At 41.5% G+C, this 23308-nt stretch overlaps 1 protein-coding gene across 1 annotated transcript in view; it reads right to left on the reverse strand.

Annotated features, from left to right (window-relative positions):
* Positions 1-2605: 2605 nt before the first annotated feature.
* Positions 2606-23308, reverse strand: part of TDRD3 (tudor domain containing 3) — an 88985-nt gene continuing 68282 nt past the window's right edge. Inside the window, exons 12-14 of the mRNA XM_070751368.1 lie at positions 22853-22978; positions 6986-7111; positions 2606-2836 (exon numbers count right to left, since the gene is read on the reverse strand). Coding sequence (XP_070607469.1) covers positions 6992-7111; positions 22853-22978 — 246 coding nt within the window. The 3' untranslated portion in view covers positions 2606-2836; positions 6986-6991. The remainder of the gene's footprint in view (positions 2837-6985; positions 7112-22852; positions 22979-23308) is intronic.

A 23308-nucleotide genomic window follows, 5' to 3' on the forward strand; every position in this document is an offset into this window, starting at 1 on the left:
GCAATATCACCTGGCAGGACCCAGGGGAAGGGCCTTCTTTGTGGCGGCTCCAGCCCTTTGGAATCAACTCCTCCCAAAGATTTGTGCTGCCCGCCACCCTCCTGGCCTTTTGTAAGGCTGTAAAACACATCTTTGCCGACAGGCCTGGGGCCGTTGACCTTTATCTTCTTGCTCCGGCCGATGGTATGAATGAATAATTGTGATTGGTTTTTAGTTAAACACTTTTAATTGTTGCAGTCTTAGATTTGCTTTTATATTTCTTATATTTTCCATTGACTTTATGGTGTAAGCCACCCTGAGCCTTTTAGAAAAGGGCAGCCAATCAATCAATCAATCAATCAACCAATTAATCCATTTAAAATAAATGTAAAATAAAATAAAATAAATGTAAAATAAAATAAAATAAATGTAAAATGAAATAAAATAAATGTAAAATAAAATAAAATAAATGTAAAATGAAATAAAATAAATGTAAAATAAAATAAAATAAATGTAAAATAAAATAAATGTAAAATAAAATAAAATAAATTTAAAATAAAATAAAATAAATTCATCAAGTGGACCAGTTCGTTTGTCTGCATGTCCACGATCCTCCCCTGTACTTCCAGCTTGTGCTGAACAAAGGATGACCTTGGAACTTCAAGAAAGGAATTTGTTGTGGCTCGTGTCTTCCTCCCTCATGCAACCACCCCTCCCAATCCCCCTGGTACTACTCTAATTGTGGCAGGCGAAAATCTCTAACTCAAACAATGGTTTCGGCCTGACACTTCTCTCATTCAGGGACTAATCAGATTTCATCTTCTTAGCATCTGAAGATTAGCCAAGATCAGGGGCGTCAAACTCAAGGCCTGGAGACCGGATCCAGCCCATGAGGTACTTAGATCTGGCCCACGATCTAAGAAACGGTGAAGGATCGGCAGTGCAGTTCTTCTGTCAGTGAAAGTGGAGGACCCTCAGGAGCATGTTTTTGCTGGCACAGCGTCCAGGCCTGATAGGATTGACGCCAAGCTGGCCATTGACATCAAGCTGCCCCTCTCAAGTCAAACACAACCCCTATGCGGCCCTCAATGACCAGCAGTACAGTGCGTCTGCCAGTGAAAGCAAAGCTTAGGAGGACCCTCAGGGGCCCATTTTTGCTGGCAGAACAGGCACCCTGACAGGATTGACATAAATCTGGCCATGCCCCCCTGGCCCAGCCCTGCCCCCTGCCCCCCTCAAGTCAAACACAACCCCTATGCGGCCCTCAATGACTGGCAGTGCAGTGTGTCTGCCAGTGAAAACGGACCTTAGGAGGACCCTCAGGAGCCCGTTTTCGCTGGCAGAACAGGCGCCCTGACAGGATTGACATTGAGCTGGCCACGCCCTCCCAGCCCTGCCCTGCCCCCTGCCCCCCTCAAGTCAAACACAACCCCTATGCGGCCCTCAATGAAATCAAGTCTGACGCCCTGTGAGTTAGATGCTGCAAAAAACCAGGTCCTACTCCGTTCTCAACTTTTCAAGTCCATCCAACTTTGAGAGCCCATCCATTTTTTAAAATATTTATTTATTATTTATTAGATTTGTATGCCGCCCCTCTCCACAGACTCGGAGCGGCTCGCAACAAAAACAACGTGACAAATCCAATATATTAAAAGACATCTAAAAACCCATTATTAAAACCATGCGACCCAATCATATCATACATATGGTATGCTTGTGTTGCATGTTGTTTAAAATAATGGGTTTTTAGATATTTTTTAAATATTAGATTTGTTTATTGTATACTGTTTTATTGTTGTTGTGAGCCGCCCCGAGTCTGCAGAGAGGGGTGGCATACAAATCTAATAAATAATAATAATGATGATAATAATGATGATGATGATGATGATGATGATGATGATAATAATAATAATAATAATAATAATAATAAACAAACAATATAAGCCCAGGAGTAATTTAATTTCCCCATGCCTGGTGACATAGGTGGGTCTTCAATAACTTACGAAAGGCAAGGAGGGTGGGGGCAGTTCTGATCTCTGGGGGGAGTTGATTCCGGAGGGCTGGGTCCGCCACAGAGAAGGCTCTTCCCCTGACGACATTGTTTAGTCGACAGGACCCGGAGAAGGCCTACTCTGTGGGACCTTATCGGTCACTGGGATTCGTGCGGCATGAAAGAGATTTATTTATTGATTTGATTTGATTTGTATGCCGCCCCTCTCCGAAGACTTGGGGCGGCTCACAACAGCAATAAAAACAATATAGCAGTGGAACAAATCTAATATTAAAAACGTATAAAACCCTATCATTATTTAAAAACCCAAACAACACATTCATACCAAACATAAAACAAAGTATAGAAAAGCCTGGGGGAAATGTGTCTCAACTCCCCCATGCCTGGCGGTATAAGTGAATTGAGTAGTTTACGAAAGACAGGGAGGGTGGGGGCAGTTCTAATCTCTGGGGGAAGTTGATTCCAGAGGGCTGGGGCCGCCACAGAGAAGGCTCTTCCCCTGGGGCCTGCCAGACAACATTGTTTAGTCGACGTGACCTTATCAGTCACTGGGATTCGTACGGCATGAAAGAGATCCGTTCACGTGGGCAGAAAAACGCAAAGCAAGGACAATGCTGAGAGCATGGTGGCTTTTATTGATGTCAGTATTAACAAGATTCTTTTTTAAAATTTATATACATATATATATATATGTATATGTAAAAATTTTAGCTTCACAGCATTAACTTAAAAAAACAACAACCCAACAGTCATTGGTGGGTAGATTTGTATACTCCCCATCTGGATATTTTCAAAAACGTTCTTCTTCCAGAAAAAATGCAGAAAGGATCTCGCCACAATAAATATCTGAAGTGGAGAAAAAAAGGAGAAAGTGGGATAATTCAATTCAATTCAATTTATTAGATTTGTATGCCGCCCCTCTCCGAAGACTCGGGGCGGCTCACAACAATAATAAAAACAATATAATGGTAAACAAATCTAATATTAGATATATAGGAAAAATATATAAAACCCCAACAATTAAAACCATACAACATATACATACCAAACATAAAATATAAAAGCCTGGGGAGATGTCTCAGTTCCCCCATGCCTGGCGATATAGGTGGCTCTTGAGTAATTTGCAAAAGACAAGGAGGGTGGGGGCTGTTCTAATCTCTGGGGGGAGTTGGTTCCAGAGGGCCGGGGCCGCCACAGAGAAGGCTCTTCTCCTGGGGCCTGCCAAACGGCATTGTTTAGTCGACGGGACGTGAAGAAGGCCAACTCTGTGGGAACTTATCGGTCGCTGGGATTCGTGCGGTAGCAGGCGGTTCCGGAGGTACTCTGGTCCATTGCCATGTAGGGCTTTAAAGGTCATAACCAACACTTTGAATTGTGACCGGAAACTGATTGGCAGCCAGTGCAGGCGACGGAGTGTTGTAGAAACGTGCGTGAATTTAGGAAGCCCCACAATGGCTCTCGCGGCCGCATTCTGCACGATCTGAAGTTTCCGAATACTTTTCAAAGGCAGACCCATGTAGAGAGCGTTGCAGTAATCAAACCTTGAGGTGATGAGGGCATGAGCGACCATGAACAATGACTCCGTGTCCAAATAGGGCCGCAACTGGTGCACCAGGCAAACCTGGGCAAAATGTTATCGGTTTTATTTATTTTATTTATTTATTGGATTTGTATGCCACCCCTCTCCGAAGACTCGGGGCGGCTAACAACAATAATAAGACAGCATATAATAATAATCCAATACTAAAAACAATTAAAAACCCACTATAATAAAAAACAAACAGACATACAGACATACCATGCATAAAATTGTAACGGCCTAGGGGGAAAGAGTATCTCAGTTCCCCCATGCCTGGCAGCAGAGGTGGGTTTTAAGTAGCTTACGAAAAGCAAGGAGGGTGGGGGCAATTCTAATCTCTGGGGGGAGTTGGTTCCAGAGGGCCGGGGCCGCCACAGAGAAGGCTCTTCCCCTGGGTCCTGCCAAGCGGCATTGTTTAGTTGATGGGACCCAGAGAAGACCCACTCTGTGGGACTTAACTGGTCACTGGGATTCGTGCAGCAGAAGGCGGTCCTGGAGATAATCTGGTCCGGTGCCATGATGGGCTTTATAGGTCATAACCAACACTTTGAATAGTGACCGGAAACTGATCGGCAACCAATGCAGACTGCATTACTCTCTCTGTTCTTCAGGATGTTCCATAGGTGCTTTGTTTTCAGGAGGCAATTGGAGTTTCTGTTTTTTTTCTTTGAAGAAGCTTCATTTTTCATCCAAGAAGCTTCTTCATTTCTGAGAGGATGGTGGGGAAATGGACAGATGGACTTTTGCATCCTTTTAGAGGGTCACTGAAACACTTGGAGGTTTATATGTGTTCTTAGGGTCACCCGAGTAATGTAGATGGTTCCTATAGTCTGCAATTTTTTCCCAAATTCAAAGACTTTCAGCTATACAATTTGGGCGGAACAACGGGTGTGGGAGTAGAAATGGATTTCCAAAGAAAAAATTGCAGGACTTCAGGAACCATTTGCATTACTCGAGTGACCCTGAAGACACAGATAAACCTCCAAGTGTTTCAACGACCCTCTAAAAGGATACAAATGACCAGATGTCTGCAAGGAATATAAATCCTTCCATTCCCCACCACCCTATCAGAACTGATGAAGCTTATTGGAGGAGAAGCAAAATGTCTTCAAAGGGGGAAAAACAACAACAAGGAAGTCCAGTTGCCTCCTGGAAAAGCACCTTTGGGACAACCATGACCCAGATAACTGAGAATATTTACAGACATTCATTGGGATAATTTGCACATATTATGAGCATATAGAGACCATTTGGGGGGGAAAAGAGACTGAATAAGATATACAATGTTTACATACACACATGCACACATAGATATATCAGTAAAGTTTTACTCTTGGTAATTAAAATGTAAAAATGGACACGCCGAAGGCATGGTTGATACAATATTTATTCATTCATTCATTCATTCATTCTTTCTTTCTTTCTTTCTTTCATTCATTCATTCATTCATTCATTCATTCATTCATTCATTAGATTTGTATGCCGCCCCTCTCCATAGACTCAGGGCGGCTAACAACAGTAGTAAACAGCATATAACAAATCTAATGTTTAAAATAATTAAAAACCCTTATTTAAAACCAAAGATACACACAAACATACCATGCATAAATTGTATAGGCCTAGGGGGGGAAAAGGGTAGTTCAGTTCCCCCAAGCCTGACGACAGAGGTGGGTTTTAAGGAGCTTACGAAAGGCAAGGAGGGTGGGGGCAATTCTGATCTCCGGGGAGAGCTGGTTCCAGAGGGTCGGGGCCGCCACAGAGAAGGCTCTTCCCCTGGGTCCTGCCAGACGACATTGTTTAGTTGACGGGACCCGGAGAAGACCGACTCTGTGGGACCTAACCGGTCGCTGGGATTCGTGCGGCAGAAGGCGGTCCCGGATGTTTTCTATCTTTCTTTCTTTCTTTCTTTCTTTCTTTCTTTCTTTCTTTCTTTCTTCCTTTTCTTTCTCTCTCTCTCTCTACTTACTTACTTACTTACTTACTTACTTACTTACTTACTTACTTACTTACTTATATTTTGTCTATACATAATGTAGGTTTCAGAGGATATAATCATAGTAAAATACATCAATAAAAGAATAGGAGATAAGACATTGGGAATAATATGGAAGAAATAATCATTGGGAATAATAGAGTTCATATACATGGAGCTAGTAGAAACATAAGATAGACATGAGGACAGGGGACGGAAGGTACGCGTCATTGTATTTATCATACAATTCATTGTATTTATCACCCAATTATGAACCAGGCTGGACAAAAGTACCAAAAATACTTGATATGAAATGTATCGAAAGGCATTTTGCATTCCTTTTTCAGAGTTATTTGAAATGTCAAGGGAAATCCAGATGAATAAAAATTATTGTATTTTTCAGAGTGTAAGACGCACTCTTTTCCCCCCTAAAAGAGGCTGAAAATTTGGGTGCATCTTATACTGCGAATGCAGCTTTTTCTAAGCCTTTTTCCGCCCAGTCCTAACGATCTTCCTAGCTTGCAGGATGTTTCAATGCTACTCCGAAGAAGCTTTTTCCAAGCCCTAAGTCTTTGCAGGCTTGTTTTCATTGCTACTCCCTCCGAAGTTTTTTTTTTTCCAGCTCTAACCAGGGGGGTAAAATAATGTGCTTAAACTGACCAGACTAAAGATGCTAGCCAGATGAATACCTGGTAGGCACCGTTCCCTGTCGGCTGTGCATGCCTGCGCCAGCGCACCCCAAAACGCCCCCCCGCGCACCCTTTTCCGGGGGCTGTCCGTCCGTGTTGGGTGGTGCAGGGCAGGCACAGGCAGCCCCAGGGGAGAACGAGGGAGAGAAAGTTGAATGAAGGAGGGAGAGAAAGAAAGTGTAAGAGGTAGGAAGGATAGAGAAAAAGGAAGAGAAAGGGAGGGGGAGAAAGGAAAGAGGGAGGAAGGGGGGAGAGAAAGAAGATATGAAGGAGGGAGAAAAAGAAAGAGTGAGGGATAGAAAGGATAGAACGAGGGAGAGAAAGGAAAGAGAGAAAGGGAGGGAGAGAAAGGGAATGAAGGAGGGAGAAGGGGTGAGAGACAGAAAGGATAGACAGAAAGGGAGAGAAAGGAAAGAAAGGGAGGGAGAGGAAGGAAAGATAGATGAGAGAGGAAGGAGGAGACAGAAAGAGAGGAAAGAGGGGGAGCAAATTATGGATGTCAGAACTCACGCATGCGTGATAGCACGCACCCACACTTATTTATTTATTCATTCATTCATTTATTTATTTATTTAGAGTTCTATGCTGCCCAGACACTATACTTTTCCGCCCATACCAGAAAAAAATTAGAGGGGACATTGCTGGTAGGTAGATTTTTTTTCCTATTTTCCTTCCCCAAAACTAAGGTGCATCTTAAACTCTGAAAAATACAGTAGGGTGTTTTTTTAAAAAAATTGTAAGAAGTAATGGTTTACCTTTGATCAGTTTCTAGCTCTTGGAGGTTGGTAAAACTGTTGAGTCGGTCGTGTTGAGCGCCTGGGTTGCCCATCCCCCCCTCTGCGAAATTCTAAAGTTTGCTCATACGTCATTTCTTCCTCCTCCTACAAGTAGACAACATGATTTAGAAAGGCACATGACCATAAGAACATCCTTCTATCTATGCAGAATTATCTTCGTTTTTGGAAAAAAATAATTAAAAAAAACAGAGAAATGGTTTACAACTTAGGGTTGTTGTTGTTTTCCCACAGATCAAATACAGTGTTCCCTCGATTTCCGCTGGGGATGGGTTCCGAGACCGCCCGCGAAAGTCAAATTTCCGCGAAGTAGAGATGCGGAAGTAAATACACCATTTTTGGCTATGGACAGTATCACAAGCCTTCCCTTAACACTTTAAACCCCTAAATTACCATTTCCCATTCCCTTAACAACCATTGACTCACCATTATTACTGGTACTCGCCTTTGAATAAGACACTTAGAAATCCTGATATTTATAAACATAATTATTTATGAACAATAATTTTTTTTTTTGGTTATTTATTTGCAAAAATTATTAATTTGGCGATGACATATGATGTCATCGGGTGGGAAAAACCGTGGTATAGGAAAAAAAGCGCGAAGTATTTTTTAATTAATATTTTTTGAAAAACCGTGGTATAGGCTATTCGCGAAGTTCGAACCTGCGAAAATCGAGGGAACATTGTATTTTAAATGTGCCTGGTTTTTCTTCAAACACATTTTGCTTCTCCTCCACAAAGCTTCTTCAGCTCAGGAAGAGTGGACGTCTTCGTGACATCAAAGCTCCGCCCATGGAATTCCGTATTGGGATTCCCCACCTCCTTTCTAGCCTCCAGATCGGCCGAAAACGCCACCGCCAATCACAAAAATGGCGCTCCGCTGAGCAGCGGCGGCCGGCTGTAACCTTCTGAAACAGCCGAGCGCTTCTTGGTGGCCTCCGGAACCTGAACCCGAACCTGAACTTCCGGGTTCTGCGTTCTGGAAAATGCCGAGAAGCCCCCCGGCTGTTTTAAAAGGTGACAGCTGGGCGGCGGCGCCCAGCGGAGCGCCATTTTGCGATCTGCGTTGGGTTCGTAAGCCGAAAAAAGTTAGAAACATAGAAACATAGAAGTCTGACGGCAGAAAAAGACCTCCTGGTCCATCTAGTCTGCCCTTATACTATTTTCTGTATTTTATCTTAGGATGGATGGATGTTTATCCCAGGCATGTTTAAATTCAGTTACTGTGGATTTATCTACCACGTCTGCTGGAAGTTTGTTCCAAGGATCTACTACTCTTTCAGTAAAATAATATTTTCTCATGTTGCTTTTGATCTTTCCCCCAACTAACTTCAGATTGTGTCCCCTTGTCCTTGTGTTCACTTTCCTATTAAAAACACTTCCTTCCGGGACCTTATTTAACCCTTTAATATATTTAAATGTTTCGATCATGTCCCCCCTTTTCCTTCTGTCCTCCAGACTAGACAGATTGAGTTCATTAAGTCTTTCCTGATACGTTTTATGCTTAAGACCTTCCACCATTCTTGTAGCCCGTCTTTGGACCCGTTCAATTTTGTCAATATCTTTTTGTAGGTGAGGTCTCCAGAACTGAACACAGTATTCCAAATGTGGTCTCACCAGCATTCTATATAGCGGGATCATAATCTCCCTCTTCCTGCTTGTTATACCTCTAGCTATGCAGCCAAGCATCCTACTTGCTTTCCCTACCGCCTGACTGCACTGTTCACCCATTTTGAGACTGTCAGAAATCACTTCCCCTAAATCCTTTTCTTCTGAAGTATTTGCTAACACAGAACTGCCGATACAATACTCAGATTGAGGATTCCTTTTCCCCAAGTGCATTATTTTACATTTGGAAACATTAAACTGCAGTTTCCATTGCTTTGACCATTTCTCTAGTTTGTAAGAAGAGGCAAAAAATTTCCAAACCCCAGGTTCATATTACGAGGGGTTCGTATCACGAGGAGTTCGTATCACGAGGGGTTCGTATCACGAGGAGTTCGTATCACGAGGGGTTCGTATCATGAGGTACCACTGTATAAGGAAGGCTTATTAAAATGGATAAGCAAATATTATTATTTGTTTATTACTTCGGTTTGTAGGCTGCCCTTCTCCGGAGACTCATGATTATAGGAACATTATTAATCTTATGAATATTATCATTGTTATTATTGACATTAATAATTTTCAAAATGAACTGTACTCAGACAACACACTGTTCATGTAAACATTGAATTGTTTTATGTTTATTAAAAGAAAATATATTTTTTTTAAAAAGAGTAAGCCACTCTTGTATTTTTCCAATTTTTTCTCTCAGTACCTAAATGCAACAGGTAGAGCACAGACACAAGATTTTGTCATACATCAATGACACATCAGAGTGAACGGTTGATTATTATAATTTTCCACCAGCCGTCCCCATGGTTTGCTAAAAGACAAGCCAGCCACGTAATAGCTTGATGTTATGCACAGCATGGTACATAAAGAGCAACCGAAACACATCATTTCCAAGAACATTTGAGACAGTGCAAGATAAATTGAAGTTGAAATACATCTATTCTTTTAACTGTCCAATTATAACCCATCATAAATATGTGGGAATTTAAGGTATCCCACATATCCTACATGGGGCTACCTTTGAAAAGTGTTCGGAAACTTCAGATTGTGTAGAATGCAGCTGCGAGAGCAATCATGGGCTTTCCCAAATATGCCCATGTTACTCCAACACTCCACAGTCTGCATTGGTTGCCGATCAGTTTCCGGTCACAATTCAAAGTGTTGGTTATGACCTATAAAGCCCTTCATGGCACCGGACCAGAATATCTCAGGGACCGCCTTCTGCCACATGAATCCCAGCGACCAGTTAGGTCCCACAGAGTGGGTCTTCTCCGGGTCCCATCAACCAAACAATGTCGCTTGGCGGGACCCAGAGGAAGAGCCTTCTCTGTGGCGGCCCCGACCCTCTGGAACCAACTTCCCGCAGAGATTATAATTGCCCCCACCCTCCTTGCCTTTCGTAAGCTGCTTAAAACCCACCTCTGCCGCCAGGCATGGGGGAACTAAGATACACTTTCCCCCTAGGCCTTCACAATTTTATGTATGGTATGTTTGTATGTATGATTGGTTTTTATATAATGGGTTTTTAACTGGTTTTTTAGTGTTGGATTTTGTTGTACTGTTTTACTGCTGTTGTTAGCCACCCCGAGTCTGCGGAGAGGGGCGGCATACAAATCCAATTAATAATAATAATAATAATAATAATAATAATAATAATAATAATTTACACCACAAGAAGCAAACATTTCCAGAGATGGAGATCTATTGCACAAATTCATTTCAATGAGTTTGTTAAAACTGGGCAGATCGAATCTCACCAGGCTCAAGGTTGACACTGCCTTCCATCCTTCCGAGGTGGATAAAATGAGGATCCAGTTTGTTGGAAGCAATACGCTGACTCTGCAAACTGCTTTAGAGAGGTCTGTAAAGCACGGTGAAGGGATATATACAGTGGTACCTCTACTTACGAACTTAATTCGTTCCGTGACCAGGTAGAAAAGTTTGTAAGTGTTGGTCATGACCTTTAAAGCCCTACATGGCTTTGGACCAGACTACCTCCAGAACCGCCTGCTACCGCACGAATCCCAGCGACCGATAAGGTCCCACAGAGTTGGCCTTCTCCGGGTCCCGTCGACTAAACAATGTCATTTGGCGGGCCCCAGGGGAAGAGCCTTTTCTGTGGCGGCTCCGGCCCTCTGGAACAAACTCCCCCCGGAGATTAGAATTGCCCCCACTCTCCCTGTCTTTCGTAAACTACTCAAGACTCATTTATACCGCCAGGCATGGGGGAGTTGAGATATTCCTTCCCCCTAGGCCATTACAAGTTATGCATAGTATGTCTGTGTGTATGTTTGGTTTTATAGGGGTTTTTAGTTGTTTTATTATTGGATTGTCGCATGCTGTTTTTATCATTGTTGTCAGCCGCCCTGAGTCTACGGAGAGGGGCGGCATACAAATCCAATAAATAATAATAATAATAATAATAATAATAATAATAATAATAATAATAATAATAGTAATAGTAGTAGTAGTAGTAGTAGTAGTTGTTGTTGTTGTTATTATTATTATTATTATTATTATTATTAATTAGATTTGTATGCCGCCCCTCTCCGAAGACTCGGGGCGGCTCACAACAATAACAAGAACAATGTAAGAACAAATCTAATAATTTAAAAACCGCTAAAAACCCCATTATTAAAAGCAAACATACACACAAACCTACCATGTATAAACTGTATAGGTCCGGGGGAGATGTGTCAGTTCCCCCATGTCTGATGGCAGAGATGGGTCTTAAGAACTTTACGAAAGGCATGGAGGGTAGGGGCAGTTCTAATCTCCGGGGGAAGCTGGTTCCAGAGGATCGGGGCCGTCACAGAGAAGGCTCTTCTCCTGGGTCTCACCAAACGACATTGTTTAGTCAACGGGACCCGGAGAAGGCCAAACTCTGTGGGACCTAACCGGTCGCTGGAATTCGTGTGGCAGAAGGCGGTCTCGGAGATATTCTGGTCCGATGCCATGAAGGGCTTTATAGGTCATAACCAACTCTTTGAATTGTGACCGGAAACTGATGGGCAACCAATGCAGACTGCGGAGTGTTGGTGTAACATGGGCATATTTAGGGAAGCCCATAATAGCTCTCGCAGCTGCATTCTGCACGATCTGAAGTTTCCGAACACTTTTCAAAGGTAGCCCCATGTAGAGAGCATTACAATAGTCGAGCCTCGAGGTGATGAGGGAAATTATTATTATTATAATTATTGTAAGTAGAAGCAATTTTTCCCGTAGGAATCAATGTAAAAGCAAATAATGCGTGCAAACCCAATAGGAAAGATATAAAAGCTCGAAATTTGGGTGGGAATTGATTCGGCCAGGGTGACGTGCCCCCTTTTGCCTTTCCGCGCCCAGACGCTGCGGGACGCTCGTGCTGGGTGTATGGGAGCCAGCGCGAAGAAGTCACCCCAGTGAAGTGGTTTATTCCCTCTCCAAGTGCCCAGAGAAAGGAAAATGCTCCATTCGCTCTGGACTGCCAGACCCTCTTTAAGCGCCACCGAAAGGCTCCTCTGGCGGTTCAGAAAAGCCCGAGATGGCCGGGATTAAAGGGAAAACGGCAGGAAACTGGCCGGGCCTTCGTGCCACTCTCAAATTTCCTGGGAAATTTTTCCAGGCTCGGGTTCTTAAATAGAAAATGGTTCTTGAAAAGAGGCAAAAAAATCTTGAACACCCGGTTCTTATCTAGAAAAGTTCTTAAGTAGAGGCGTTCTTAAGTAGAAGTACCACTGGCAGTCTAAATGCTATAAATTTATTTATTAATTTATTCATTAGATTTGTATGCCGCCCCTCTCCGTAGACTCAGGGCGGCTCACAGCAATAATAAACAATATATAACAAATCTAATAATTTAAGCGAAACACTAAAAAACCCATTATTAAAAGCAAACATACACACAAACATACCATACGTAAACTGTATAGGCCCAGGGGAGATGTTTCAATTCCCCCATGCTCTTCCCCTGGGGCCCGCCAAACGACATTGTTGGGTCGACGGGACCCGGAGAAGGCCAACTCTGTGGGACTTAACCGGTTGCTGGGATTCGTGCGGCAGAAGGCGGTCCTGGAGATATTGTGGTCTGATGCCATGAAGGGCTTTATATGCTATTGTTATTTTCATTCACAAAATTTGTAGAAGAGTGGGGGAATCCAGCTGAGCTAATTAAGGGTAAGGATTAATTTTTTTAAAAAAAATCTATTTTCACACTCCACACCATTTCTCATTTTCCTCTCACTTGGCATCCTAGAAACCATACCAACTCTTCCCCTTTAATTTCCTGATACCTTCTGAGAAACAAATTAACAGCATACAAATCTAATAATAAACAAAACAAAACAAAACAAACACACATAATTCCCCCAGAAATTACATACACCATTCCAACAGCTGCTACCTTAAGGTTTTAATATTTAGGTTGAAATTTCAACCATCCACTCTGTTTCTTCCACTTTTTTTTTTTTTTGCAATTGTAATTCAAACTTTAGTTAGAAAGGATTAAAAGTAAAGAAACTTGGGAGGGAATGAGAAGTGAGAAACATGTTCAGCTCCTGTGTCCTAGAGGTGGAGCTCTTGCCTCACAATAAGGGGGTTGTGAGTTCAATTCCAGGTGTAGGGTCTTGCTGCTTAGGCAGGGGGTTGGACTAGATGACCTACAAGGTCCCTTCCAATTGTGTTATCTATTATATATATATAGCAGTACCAGGCACCGATTCCTGAGAATTAATCCTCTTTCGGGGGACTTAATTTTAATAGGATCAACAAACGGAAAGTCAACACTTTTAATCTTATCCTTTTTCTCATTGAATCTGATCTTTTCTCCAACTATCTACTGCACAACTATTATTTCAATAGTTTTAATTATTTCAATAGTTTTAAATAGAAACACTAACTGAGTTGGAAATAAAAGGCTCCTTTTGGTTTAGTTGAAGTAGAGGTGAGACTCAGCATGTTCTGAGCAGTTCTGGAGAACCGGTAGTGGGACATTTTGAGTAGTTCAGAGAACCTGTAAATACAACTTGCTCCACCTCCATCTATTCTCTGCCTCAGCAGGAAATGGGGATTTTGCAGTAAACTTCCCCTGGCGTGGGGAGGGAATTGAGATTTTATAGTATCCTTCCCCTGTCATGCCCATCAAGTCATGCCCACATAACATTTGGAAAGAAATGGAAGGGTTCTCCAGTCAGTACTTTGTTGGAGGGATGGAGGGAAGGAGAGAGGAGAAGTAGAAAGAGAGCAATAAGGAAAAGGAAAACAGGAAGGAAGGAAGGAAGGAAGGAAGGAGAAATAGAGTAATAAGGAAAAGAAAATAGGAAGGAAGGAGGGAGGGAGGGATAAAAAGAGCAATAAGGAAGAGGAGAAAAGGAAGGAAGGAAGGAAGGAAGGAAGGAAGGAAGGAAGGAAGGAAGGGAGAAATAGAGTAATAAGGAAAAGAAAATAGGAAGGAAGGAGGGACGGATAAAAAGAGCAATAAGGAAGAGGAAAAAATGAAGGAAGTAAGGAAGGAAGGAAGGAAGGTTCATGAATCTTTTAAAAAAGTTAGGTTTGTTGTGGAGTTTTGACTGAGAATTTGCGGTGTGCTGCATTGTTTGCCTTGAGTAGGTTTTAGTGCATGGCAATAAGGGTTCAAAAAAAATACACAGGGAAACATGGTAATATAATAAATATAATTGATGTAATAAAATTTCTGAAGATGTTCTGCTCAACGCCTATTTGGAATAAAGTCTCTGGTTTCTTTTTCCCCTCCTTCGTATAAAGTTGATAAAAGTCTCAATTACAAAATTGTATAAAATAGTGTTAAGAAACTATATTTTACTCTATATTCTATGTTCTATATTTTACCCTTTTTGCTGAAATGAGCAAGGAAAATGTTGAGTTTATTATCTGGTCCAACTTCTCTTTCCATGAAAAAAATTGACTTCTGCCAAGCTGAACTTTGTGGGAGTAGTAACCTCTTATGCAAAGACAATGCTTGCCAAATTTCAGACAAATTGGCACAAATGGGGATTTTTGCGCTGGTATTGACTGAAAAACTGAAACTGATAACACCTTGACAGAACTGGGAAAAATCACATTAGAGCTATGGCTAACCTCTTTTAAGAGTTACATGCGAAACATGTCGGTGAATAAATTCAGAATATTTCGTACAAGACTAGTATTATATCTCTGGGTGGGGAATATTCCAGAAAAGATAGGCTCTTTTTTTTTTTTTTTTGGCAAGCAATTGACATACTTTCAGACAAGGAAAAACATAATTTTTGTATCATGCTGTGCTTCTCAATCCCTCTCCGTTTTCAAATAACTAAATGATGAATTTTTAGCAGCACTGAATTCTACCTGTTTTGAAGGAGCTGTGCTATCGTTGTTCAACTCCTGAAACTTTTTTCACATGTGATCAATTTGGGAATCTCTGCCCTTCAAGAATATATGTCTGTGTATATATATATATATATATATATATATATATATATATATATATATATATATATATATATATATATATATATATATATATATATATATTTGTTTTCGTAGATTTTCACGGGTATATGTATGTAGATTGTCCTGAGTTTGGGTTTTGCCCCATGTAATATTTTGCATGTCTATGCGACGTTTCGGTGAAATCACATTCACCATCATCAGGCTGAAGTTGTAAGCTTCGTGCTGCTGTAGATATAGATAAACTAGATTTACAGCAGCACGAAGCTTACAACTTCAGCCTGATGATGGTGAATGTGATTTCACCGAAACGTCGCATAGACATGCAAAATATTACACGGGGCAAAACCCGAACTCAGAATAATCTACGTATGTATGTATGTATGTATGTGTGTGTGTGTGTGTGTGTGTGTGTGTGTATGTATGTATGTATGTATGTATGTATGTATGTATGTATGTATGTCGGTCTTGGCATATTCGGGTTTCTTCCCGTGTAGGATTCAGAAATTTCGGAATTTCGCCAGAAATTTCTGAATCCTACACGGGAAGAAACCCGAATATGCCAAGACCGTCATACCTGTACCCGTGAAAATCTACAAAAACATATATATGTATGTATATATATACATATACACACTTTATATATTTTTGCGGACAACCTATTCTCCAAAGCACCTGAGGGTAGAAGAAGCAATGGGTGGAAACTAAACAAGGAGAGAAGTAACTTAGAAGTAAGGAGACATTTCCTGACAGTCAGAACGGTTGATCAGTGGAACAGCTTGCCCCCAGAAGTTGTGAATGCCTCAACACTGGAAGTTTTAAAGCAGATGTTGAATAACCATCCGTTTGAAGTAGGGAAGGGTTTCCTACCTAAGCAGAAGACTAGAAGACCTCCAAGGTCAATTTCAACTGTTATTATTTTTATTATTAAATGAAAAGGAAGGGAACCTAGTATAGATCTATTTCTAGCTTGTTATGCTTTCGTCAGCTAGGCATACCCTTACCAGGATTTGAACCTGTAGGCTTCTGCGTACAAGGCAGGATATTAACCTCTAAGCTACAGGCTCACCTCCGAATAAGCTTTTACCAGGGAAGGGCTATATGTTTGTTTTCTGTAGAATCACCCTGGTATTCCCGAATATGGGAGGAAGCAATTTGCTTTCTTTTGCCTTTCGGCCCCACGCAGGGACCATATCCAAGACATTTTTTTTTTATAGTCGACAAACTATACGTGATCAAAATTTAGTTGCTTGGCCACTGATTCATACTTTTGTGGGCTGCAGTGTCCTGGGGTCCAGTAAGCAAAGGGAAGTTGGATTCACTTAATGAATGTGTTACTAACGCAACAACCATAGCAATTTTGGGTTGAGTTGCAGTCGTAAGTCGAGGACCACCTGCAAAATGATGCTCATTTGTATATCTGCGATTTCAGGCAAATGTCTGTGGTTGGCAGATCAGTTGATCAGAGCCCAAAGAGACTTTAGGTACACGTGTATTTCAAATTTAGCTGGTGAATAGACCACATTACAGTGGTACCTCTACTTACGAACTTAATTCGTTCCGTGACCAGGTTCTTAAGTAGAAAAGTTTGTAAGAAGAAGCAATTTTTCCCATAGGAATCAATGTAAAAGCAAATAATGTGTACGATTGGAGTGTGGAAGCCGTTTCCTCCCAGGAGATTCCTAGAGAGGCCCCACGGAGGCTTCTCCCCGCCTTTTCCGGCCCTGTTTCCTCCCAGGAGATTCCTACAGAGGCCCCACGGAGGTTTCTCCCCGCCTTTTCCGGCCCTGTTTCCTCCCAGGAGATTCCTACAGAGGCCCCACGGAGGTTTCTCCCCGCCTTTTCTGGCCCTGTTTCCTCCCAGGAGATTCCTAGAGAGGCCCCACGGAGGCTTCTCCCCGCCTTTTCCGGCCCTGTTTCCTCCCAGGAGATTCCTACAGAGGCCCCACGGAGGCTTCTCCCCGCCTTTTCCGGCCCTGTTTCCTCCCAGGAGATTCCTACAGAGGCCCCACGGAGGTTTCTCCCCGCCTTTTCTGGCCCTGTTTCCTCCCAGGAGATTCCTAGAGAGGCCCCACGGAGGTTTCTCCCCATCTTTTCCAGCCATGTTTCCTCCCAGGAGATTCCTAGAGAGGCCCCACGGAGGTTTCTCCCCGCCTTTTCCGGCCCTGTTTCCTCCCAGGAGATTCCTACAGAGGCCCCATGGAGGCTTCTCCCTACCTTTACCAGCCCTATTTCCTCCCAGGAGATTCCTAGAGAAGCCCCACAGAGGCTTCTCTCCATCTTTTCCAGCCATGTTTCCTCCCAGGAGATTCCTAGAGGCCCCACGGAGGCTTCTCCCTGCCTTTTCCGGCCCTGTTTCCTCCCAGGAGATTCCTAGAGACCCCACGGAGGCTTCTCCCCACCTTTTCCGGCCCTGTTTCCTCCCAGGAGATTTTAAGAGAGGCCCACAGAGGCTTCTCCCTGCCTTTTCTGGTTACAGTTTCGGAGGCTTGGGTTTGCAAGCAAAAAATGGTTTCACTTACAAACCTGGTTCTTATCTAGAAAATTTCATAAGTAGAGGCGTTTATATACCACTATATCTTTTTAAAATATATTTTGTACAGATAGTACTTGATTTACAGCCAAGGGCACTGGAAAAAGTGACTTATGACCAATTTTCACATATTAAGACCACTAAAGCATCTACATGAGCACATGATCAAAATTCAAAATCTATATGTCCTTTTGTCATTTAGCCTAGTTTCTACCCAAACTCTTTTTAAAACCTAATTTTATTTTAGTTTTAGCTGCCCCCCTCAAACACCCCCCTTACTTCCCTTGTAATAAAATCTGACAGCTGTTACGTCTAGTGGGAAATGAATCATAAATCACACGGGAAAAAGGAAGACAGGATTTACTGAAGTCAAATTTAAATGAAGTAACTGTCATCATTTTGAGTTGGAGACTTTGGCCTGCCACAAGTAGAAAAGTACTGTGGGAATTTAGGACAGATGGTTGCATGAGAAGGAAAAATACTAGCCACAACAAATTCCTTCCAGAAATTCAAGGTCATCTTTTGTTCAGCACCAGCCAGAAGTACAGGGGAGGATCGTGGACATTGAGAGAACCAGAGTGGTCCATGTGATGAACTTGTGGGTGTGGGGATGGGGATGAACCATAACCTGGGTGGAGAACTATAGGAAAAGTTAGTATCAGGCTAACTACAGTTCGTAACCAACATGGCTTTGTTAATAAATTAGAAGAAGGCCAAGATTTGGACTTTGATTTTTTTTTTCTCGGATGTTAATTGGGCTGCTAACGATAACTTTTTTCTGTTCATTCATGTTAAGATATAAAGTTCTCATGATCCTTGGATCTTTCAAACCCTACCTTAAAAATTTGCACAGAAACTTTGAGAAGTCAGCAATTTCAGGATTCTACATTTCTTACTGTACTTGGTCAGAGAGAAAGATATTCCAGTGGGGGAAAAAAGCTGGTAATCACCAGACAGAAATTGCATATAAATTGTTTTCTGTTATTCTTCCTTCCACCGAAGCTGTAATGTTTATCGCACATACAAGCTTCCAGGAAGCAAAACCCAGCATGTAAGTATCGCACAGACAGGTCTAGTCATTCTGAAATAATGTTGTACCCCTAGGACAGAACCGGATTCACAGTGGGTGACCTTCCTCCTAGGAATGAAATCAATTCACCTTTAGGTTTCTGGAAATGTTACCTTACTGTAAAAGTTAAGTGTTTTGGAAGTAGCCCTGGTGAGAGAAATATTTAGCATTGGATTTTAAGAAACCAAGTCAACATTGAACACATAAATCAGTCTATAATCAACTTTAAGCAGGAGAAATGTTAAATTCAACGTAGGGAGAGGCAGTGATATGCTGAAGTTGGAAAATGCCTCTCAAGTCATCTCCTTTTAATGACCCAATAATCCCTTGCGGGGTAGAGTCTGAATGGAGCTAAGTGTTTAATGGCCGGATGCTCTACCTGTCACCAATGCGGAGTTATATTCAGCAGATATATTCTCAGTGTACCTCCAACTAGGATCAAACTCACAGCCTTCCTGATTGTGAGGCAAGAGCTCCACCAGTAGGCCACCTCTAGAATTACATCAAGGTAATTTCTACAATATTGATAGCCCTTGACATATGACGACAATTGAGCCCAAAATTTATGCAACGCATTTCTTAAGCGAGTTTTGCCCCATTTTTACGACATTTCCTGCCACCGTTGTTAAGGCAATCCCCACAGTTGTTAAGTCAGGAACATGGTTGTTTTGTGAATCTGGCTTCCCCCATCGACTTGGGCTTGTCAGAAGTTTGAATTTTGATCGCATGACTATGGGGATGGGACAATGGTCGTAAGCGTGAAAAACACTCATAGTTCACTTCTCTCAGAGCCGTTGCAATTTTGAAGAGTCACTAAACCACCTTTTGTAGGTCAAGATTTACCTGTACATAGAATAGTATTAATAATTCGATTATTGTAACGCGCTCTACGTGGGCCTACCTTTCAAAAACATTCGGAGACTACAATTGATCCAGAATGCAGCCGCGTGAGCTGTTGTGGGTGCACAAAGGTACACCCATAACACACCAACACTCCGCGAGCTGCATGGCCACCAATCGGTCTCCGGGTGCAAATCAAGGTGTTGGTTATCACCTATAAAAACATACATGGCTTAGAGCCAGACTATCTTCAGGCCCGCCGCCAGCCGCATAGCTCCCAGTAACCGGTAAGGGTGGGCCTTCTCTGTGTCCCGTCAGCCAGATAGTGTCGGTTGGCGGAACCGCGCGAGGGGGCCTTCTCTGTGGAGGCTCCAGTCGTCTGAAACCAGCTGACCCCTGAGGTTTGTGTTTTCCCCATATTACTGGACTTCTGCAGGGTTGTTAAAACCTGGCTTTGCCGGCAGCCCTGGGGCCATGGATAGTTGACACCGCTGTGTTCCGGCCATTTAAGGATGAATGTATTTAATGGGTTTATACTGTTTTAGATTGATTTTATATTTTTTTATGTTGTACGCCACCCAGAGTCCAAAAGGAATTGGGTGGCCTGTAAGTACAAAATAATAAATAAGACCCTTACGAAGAATGTCAATTCGACAAACGTTCTATGAAAGGAAGCTAAAATCACCTAGCCAATTGGAAAATGGCATCTGGTTTTTAGATGTTTCTCTCCAGATTTATCTCAATATCTTTCAGGAACAAGGGAAGCCACAACAGTCTATTGCAGTGTAGGCGAAACCTTTTGGCACCGACTGCCAAAATGGGCAGGGGTGAGCATGCAGGAAACTGGAAGAGGAGCTAATATGAGAGTGTTTGGAAGGTGATCTTCTAGTTTTCGGCGCGCGCATGCGCCCCGGGCCACCTGGTCTTCCGGTTTCCATCACTCCCACGCGCATGAAAACCAGCTAGCCAGTGGGCTGGAACCTGGAAGAGGAATGGGCAATGTCTCGCGTGCCCAAAGACATGGCTGTGCGTGCCACTTCCGGCATGCGTGTCATAGGTTCGCCATCACGGGGTCTATTGTAACCAGATGCTGAAGATCTACCTTTGTCAAATCAAGTCAAACTACTGCCAAGTACAAAGGTATCTGCAAGTAAGAAGGAAAATGTAAACGGAGACTAAAATGAGCTCCTGATAAATATGTACTCGTTGGTGACACTTCTACATCTGAGAAATAACATAGAACACTTTAGGGTTTAAGTTATTTGTGTTTATTTTATATTTCTACAGCACAGACTTAATTTTGTCTGAACAATGCATGCTTTTTGATATTTATTTTAAATATTGCAAAAGGAAGAAAAAAAAATGTTTATTACGGTGATGGCCTTTAAGCCTGGGCTGATATATTGCAAACATAAAACTTTATTCTGTGATCACTGCCACATTTAGCATAACAGTGGAGATATATATATATAATTATATAATTATATATATATATATATATAATTACATTCTCTAGTCAAGTGTAAAAGGTTAAACAATCCTTCAACAATAGAAATACAAGCTGCTTTCTTGTCCACATGTTCTAATGAAAACTCCGTAATGCCTACATAGGAAAAGCTAATTCAACATTCCATATTTATTGCTCTATGAAAAAAAGACATACAGAATTTCGTGTAGCCGTTCGTTTAAGGCTTAATCAAACTAAAATGTATTCGCTTAATTCATTCCTGCCTTCTACACCATGTTATTAAAATGAATGCTATTTATCCGCCACGACACAAGAAGTCATGGAGAAGACCGTTCAGTGATAATTCCAGAAATCTAATTTATTTATTTATATTTTTTTTGCTGGTTAGCTAACAAAAATGACTGAATTTAAGAGGGTCGCAAGAAATCAGAATGGTGCCTTTCCAAAAAGAAGTTCAACTTCAGGGAAAGAAAATATTGAATTAGACAGGCCACCATAGAAAAGTTCTGGAGATATACAGGAATTAAAACCTCACTGTCCTACCCAAACCCATTAAATCCAATTAGAACTTTCCATATTAATCCAGGCTCTGTTTATTTCAAGCCTGAGTGCATGTACTTTGCCTATTTGTATTGCACATAATTTACCGCCAATAGATGGAAGCAATAGCTGTGGTGATGATTGCAAAACTATCAATGGATAACCCTGAAATTTCTGAAGATGAACTGATATTGCCTTCAACTAGGTGGCTGATTTGCTTCTATTCTTCAAGAAACCTACTAGACGTTTAGTATCTATCCTTGCCCAGCCCTAATCTTGAAATCAGGGTATTTCTCCCATCATTCCATGAAAATTGGTACCTAGAGATGCAGAATCTCGAGTAAATGTCAAAGTACGTTTAAAAGCTATATATATATATATAAAATTAAAATTGGGACTCTGAAGTAAACACACAAGCAAACATTTTAAGGGTCAAAAATGTGGGATGCAAACTTTTCCAATTTTTCAGCCTTTTCAAACTTTTTTAAAAATTCTAGAAGCTAACTTGGTATACTCAATCTTCCGTGTATCGTTAATATGAAATAATGAATAATGATGGCAGCTAATTAGGTGACAGGGAAGGAAACTAAACAAAAATGGCTAAACACAAATACATTTGGAGAAGAACATAATTTCTTGTTCTTGCCACACAATAACCCCTAAAGACAAGTGGGAGGGAGGGGGGGGGAAGTGTAATGACTGAAATAATTTGTTTCTGTAATGATCATCTTTCTGTTTGTTTGTTTTTAACCACACTTCAGAAAAATAAACCATATCTATCATTGTGTTGAGATGTTGGATGTTTCGCAAAGCCTTTTAAACCCTTATGGCTAGACCAGCCCTCAAATATCTTTAATGTTTGTCCAAAGAACACAATACAATTAGAAAAACAATGGTAAGCTCAGGCATACATACAGTGAACAGGGGAGACATTTAAAAGGAGGAGAAAAAAACATTTAAACTTAAGTTTAAATTCTGCAAACTCCTCTGCTTTCTAAACTAAAGCAAACCACCATCAGAATCTACAGCCTGGCAAAATGCATTTCAAAACCATTAATTCTTCTTCTTCATTGTCAATCATTATTTGTTTGAAAAGCCAAGAATATATTGCTCAATTTACAAACGCTATTAGGTAAAGTTAAGGCTACATGCTTCTTAAGGCATAGTTATAGATGGAGATGCAGTTAAAAAACAACAACACCTTAACCGGTTTTAGAATTCTTGTCTTCAGGTTTTTATTCGAAAACCCTCTGCAATCAGTCATCGCTTTATGGCTTCCATGTTCATAAGAAATACTGTACTTTTATCTCTTTGTATACAATTTATTATCACGTACCCAGGTGTCAGCTTGAATGGGCCTGATGTTGCATAATAAAACTTCTTCGTAGTTGCCATAGTCACAAAATTTAACAACAGCAGTTGTCCCAGAAGAATGGAGAGCTTCGATTTCTGCCCGGTAGAACTGGGAGAAAAGAAAAGAAAAATATATATTTTAAAATGACATTTTGCAAAGCAAGCAATTGCATATTTCAACGACCAAATTATAATTTAGGCAGCAGCGTGCCGTTTTTCTGCAGCGATACAGGTAGTTGTCGACTTACAATGAAACCAAAAATTATTGTTGCTGAATGAGATGTTGGTCGAGTGAATTTTGCCCCACTTTGGTGCGATCTTTCCATCCACTGTGGTTAAGTTGAATCACGGTTGGGTCATGGTTGTCCCAAGGGTGCTTTTTTTCAAGAGGTAACTGGACTTTCTTGGTTTTTTTTCTTTTGAAGACATTTCGCTACTC

Source organism: Erythrolamprus reginae, chromosome 4 (assembly GCF_031021105.1).
Source record: "Erythrolamprus reginae isolate rEryReg1 chromosome 4, rEryReg1.hap1, whole genome shotgun sequence".
Classification (NCBI taxonomy): domain Eukaryota; kingdom Metazoa; phylum Chordata; class Lepidosauria; order Squamata; family Dipsadidae; genus Erythrolamprus; species Erythrolamprus reginae.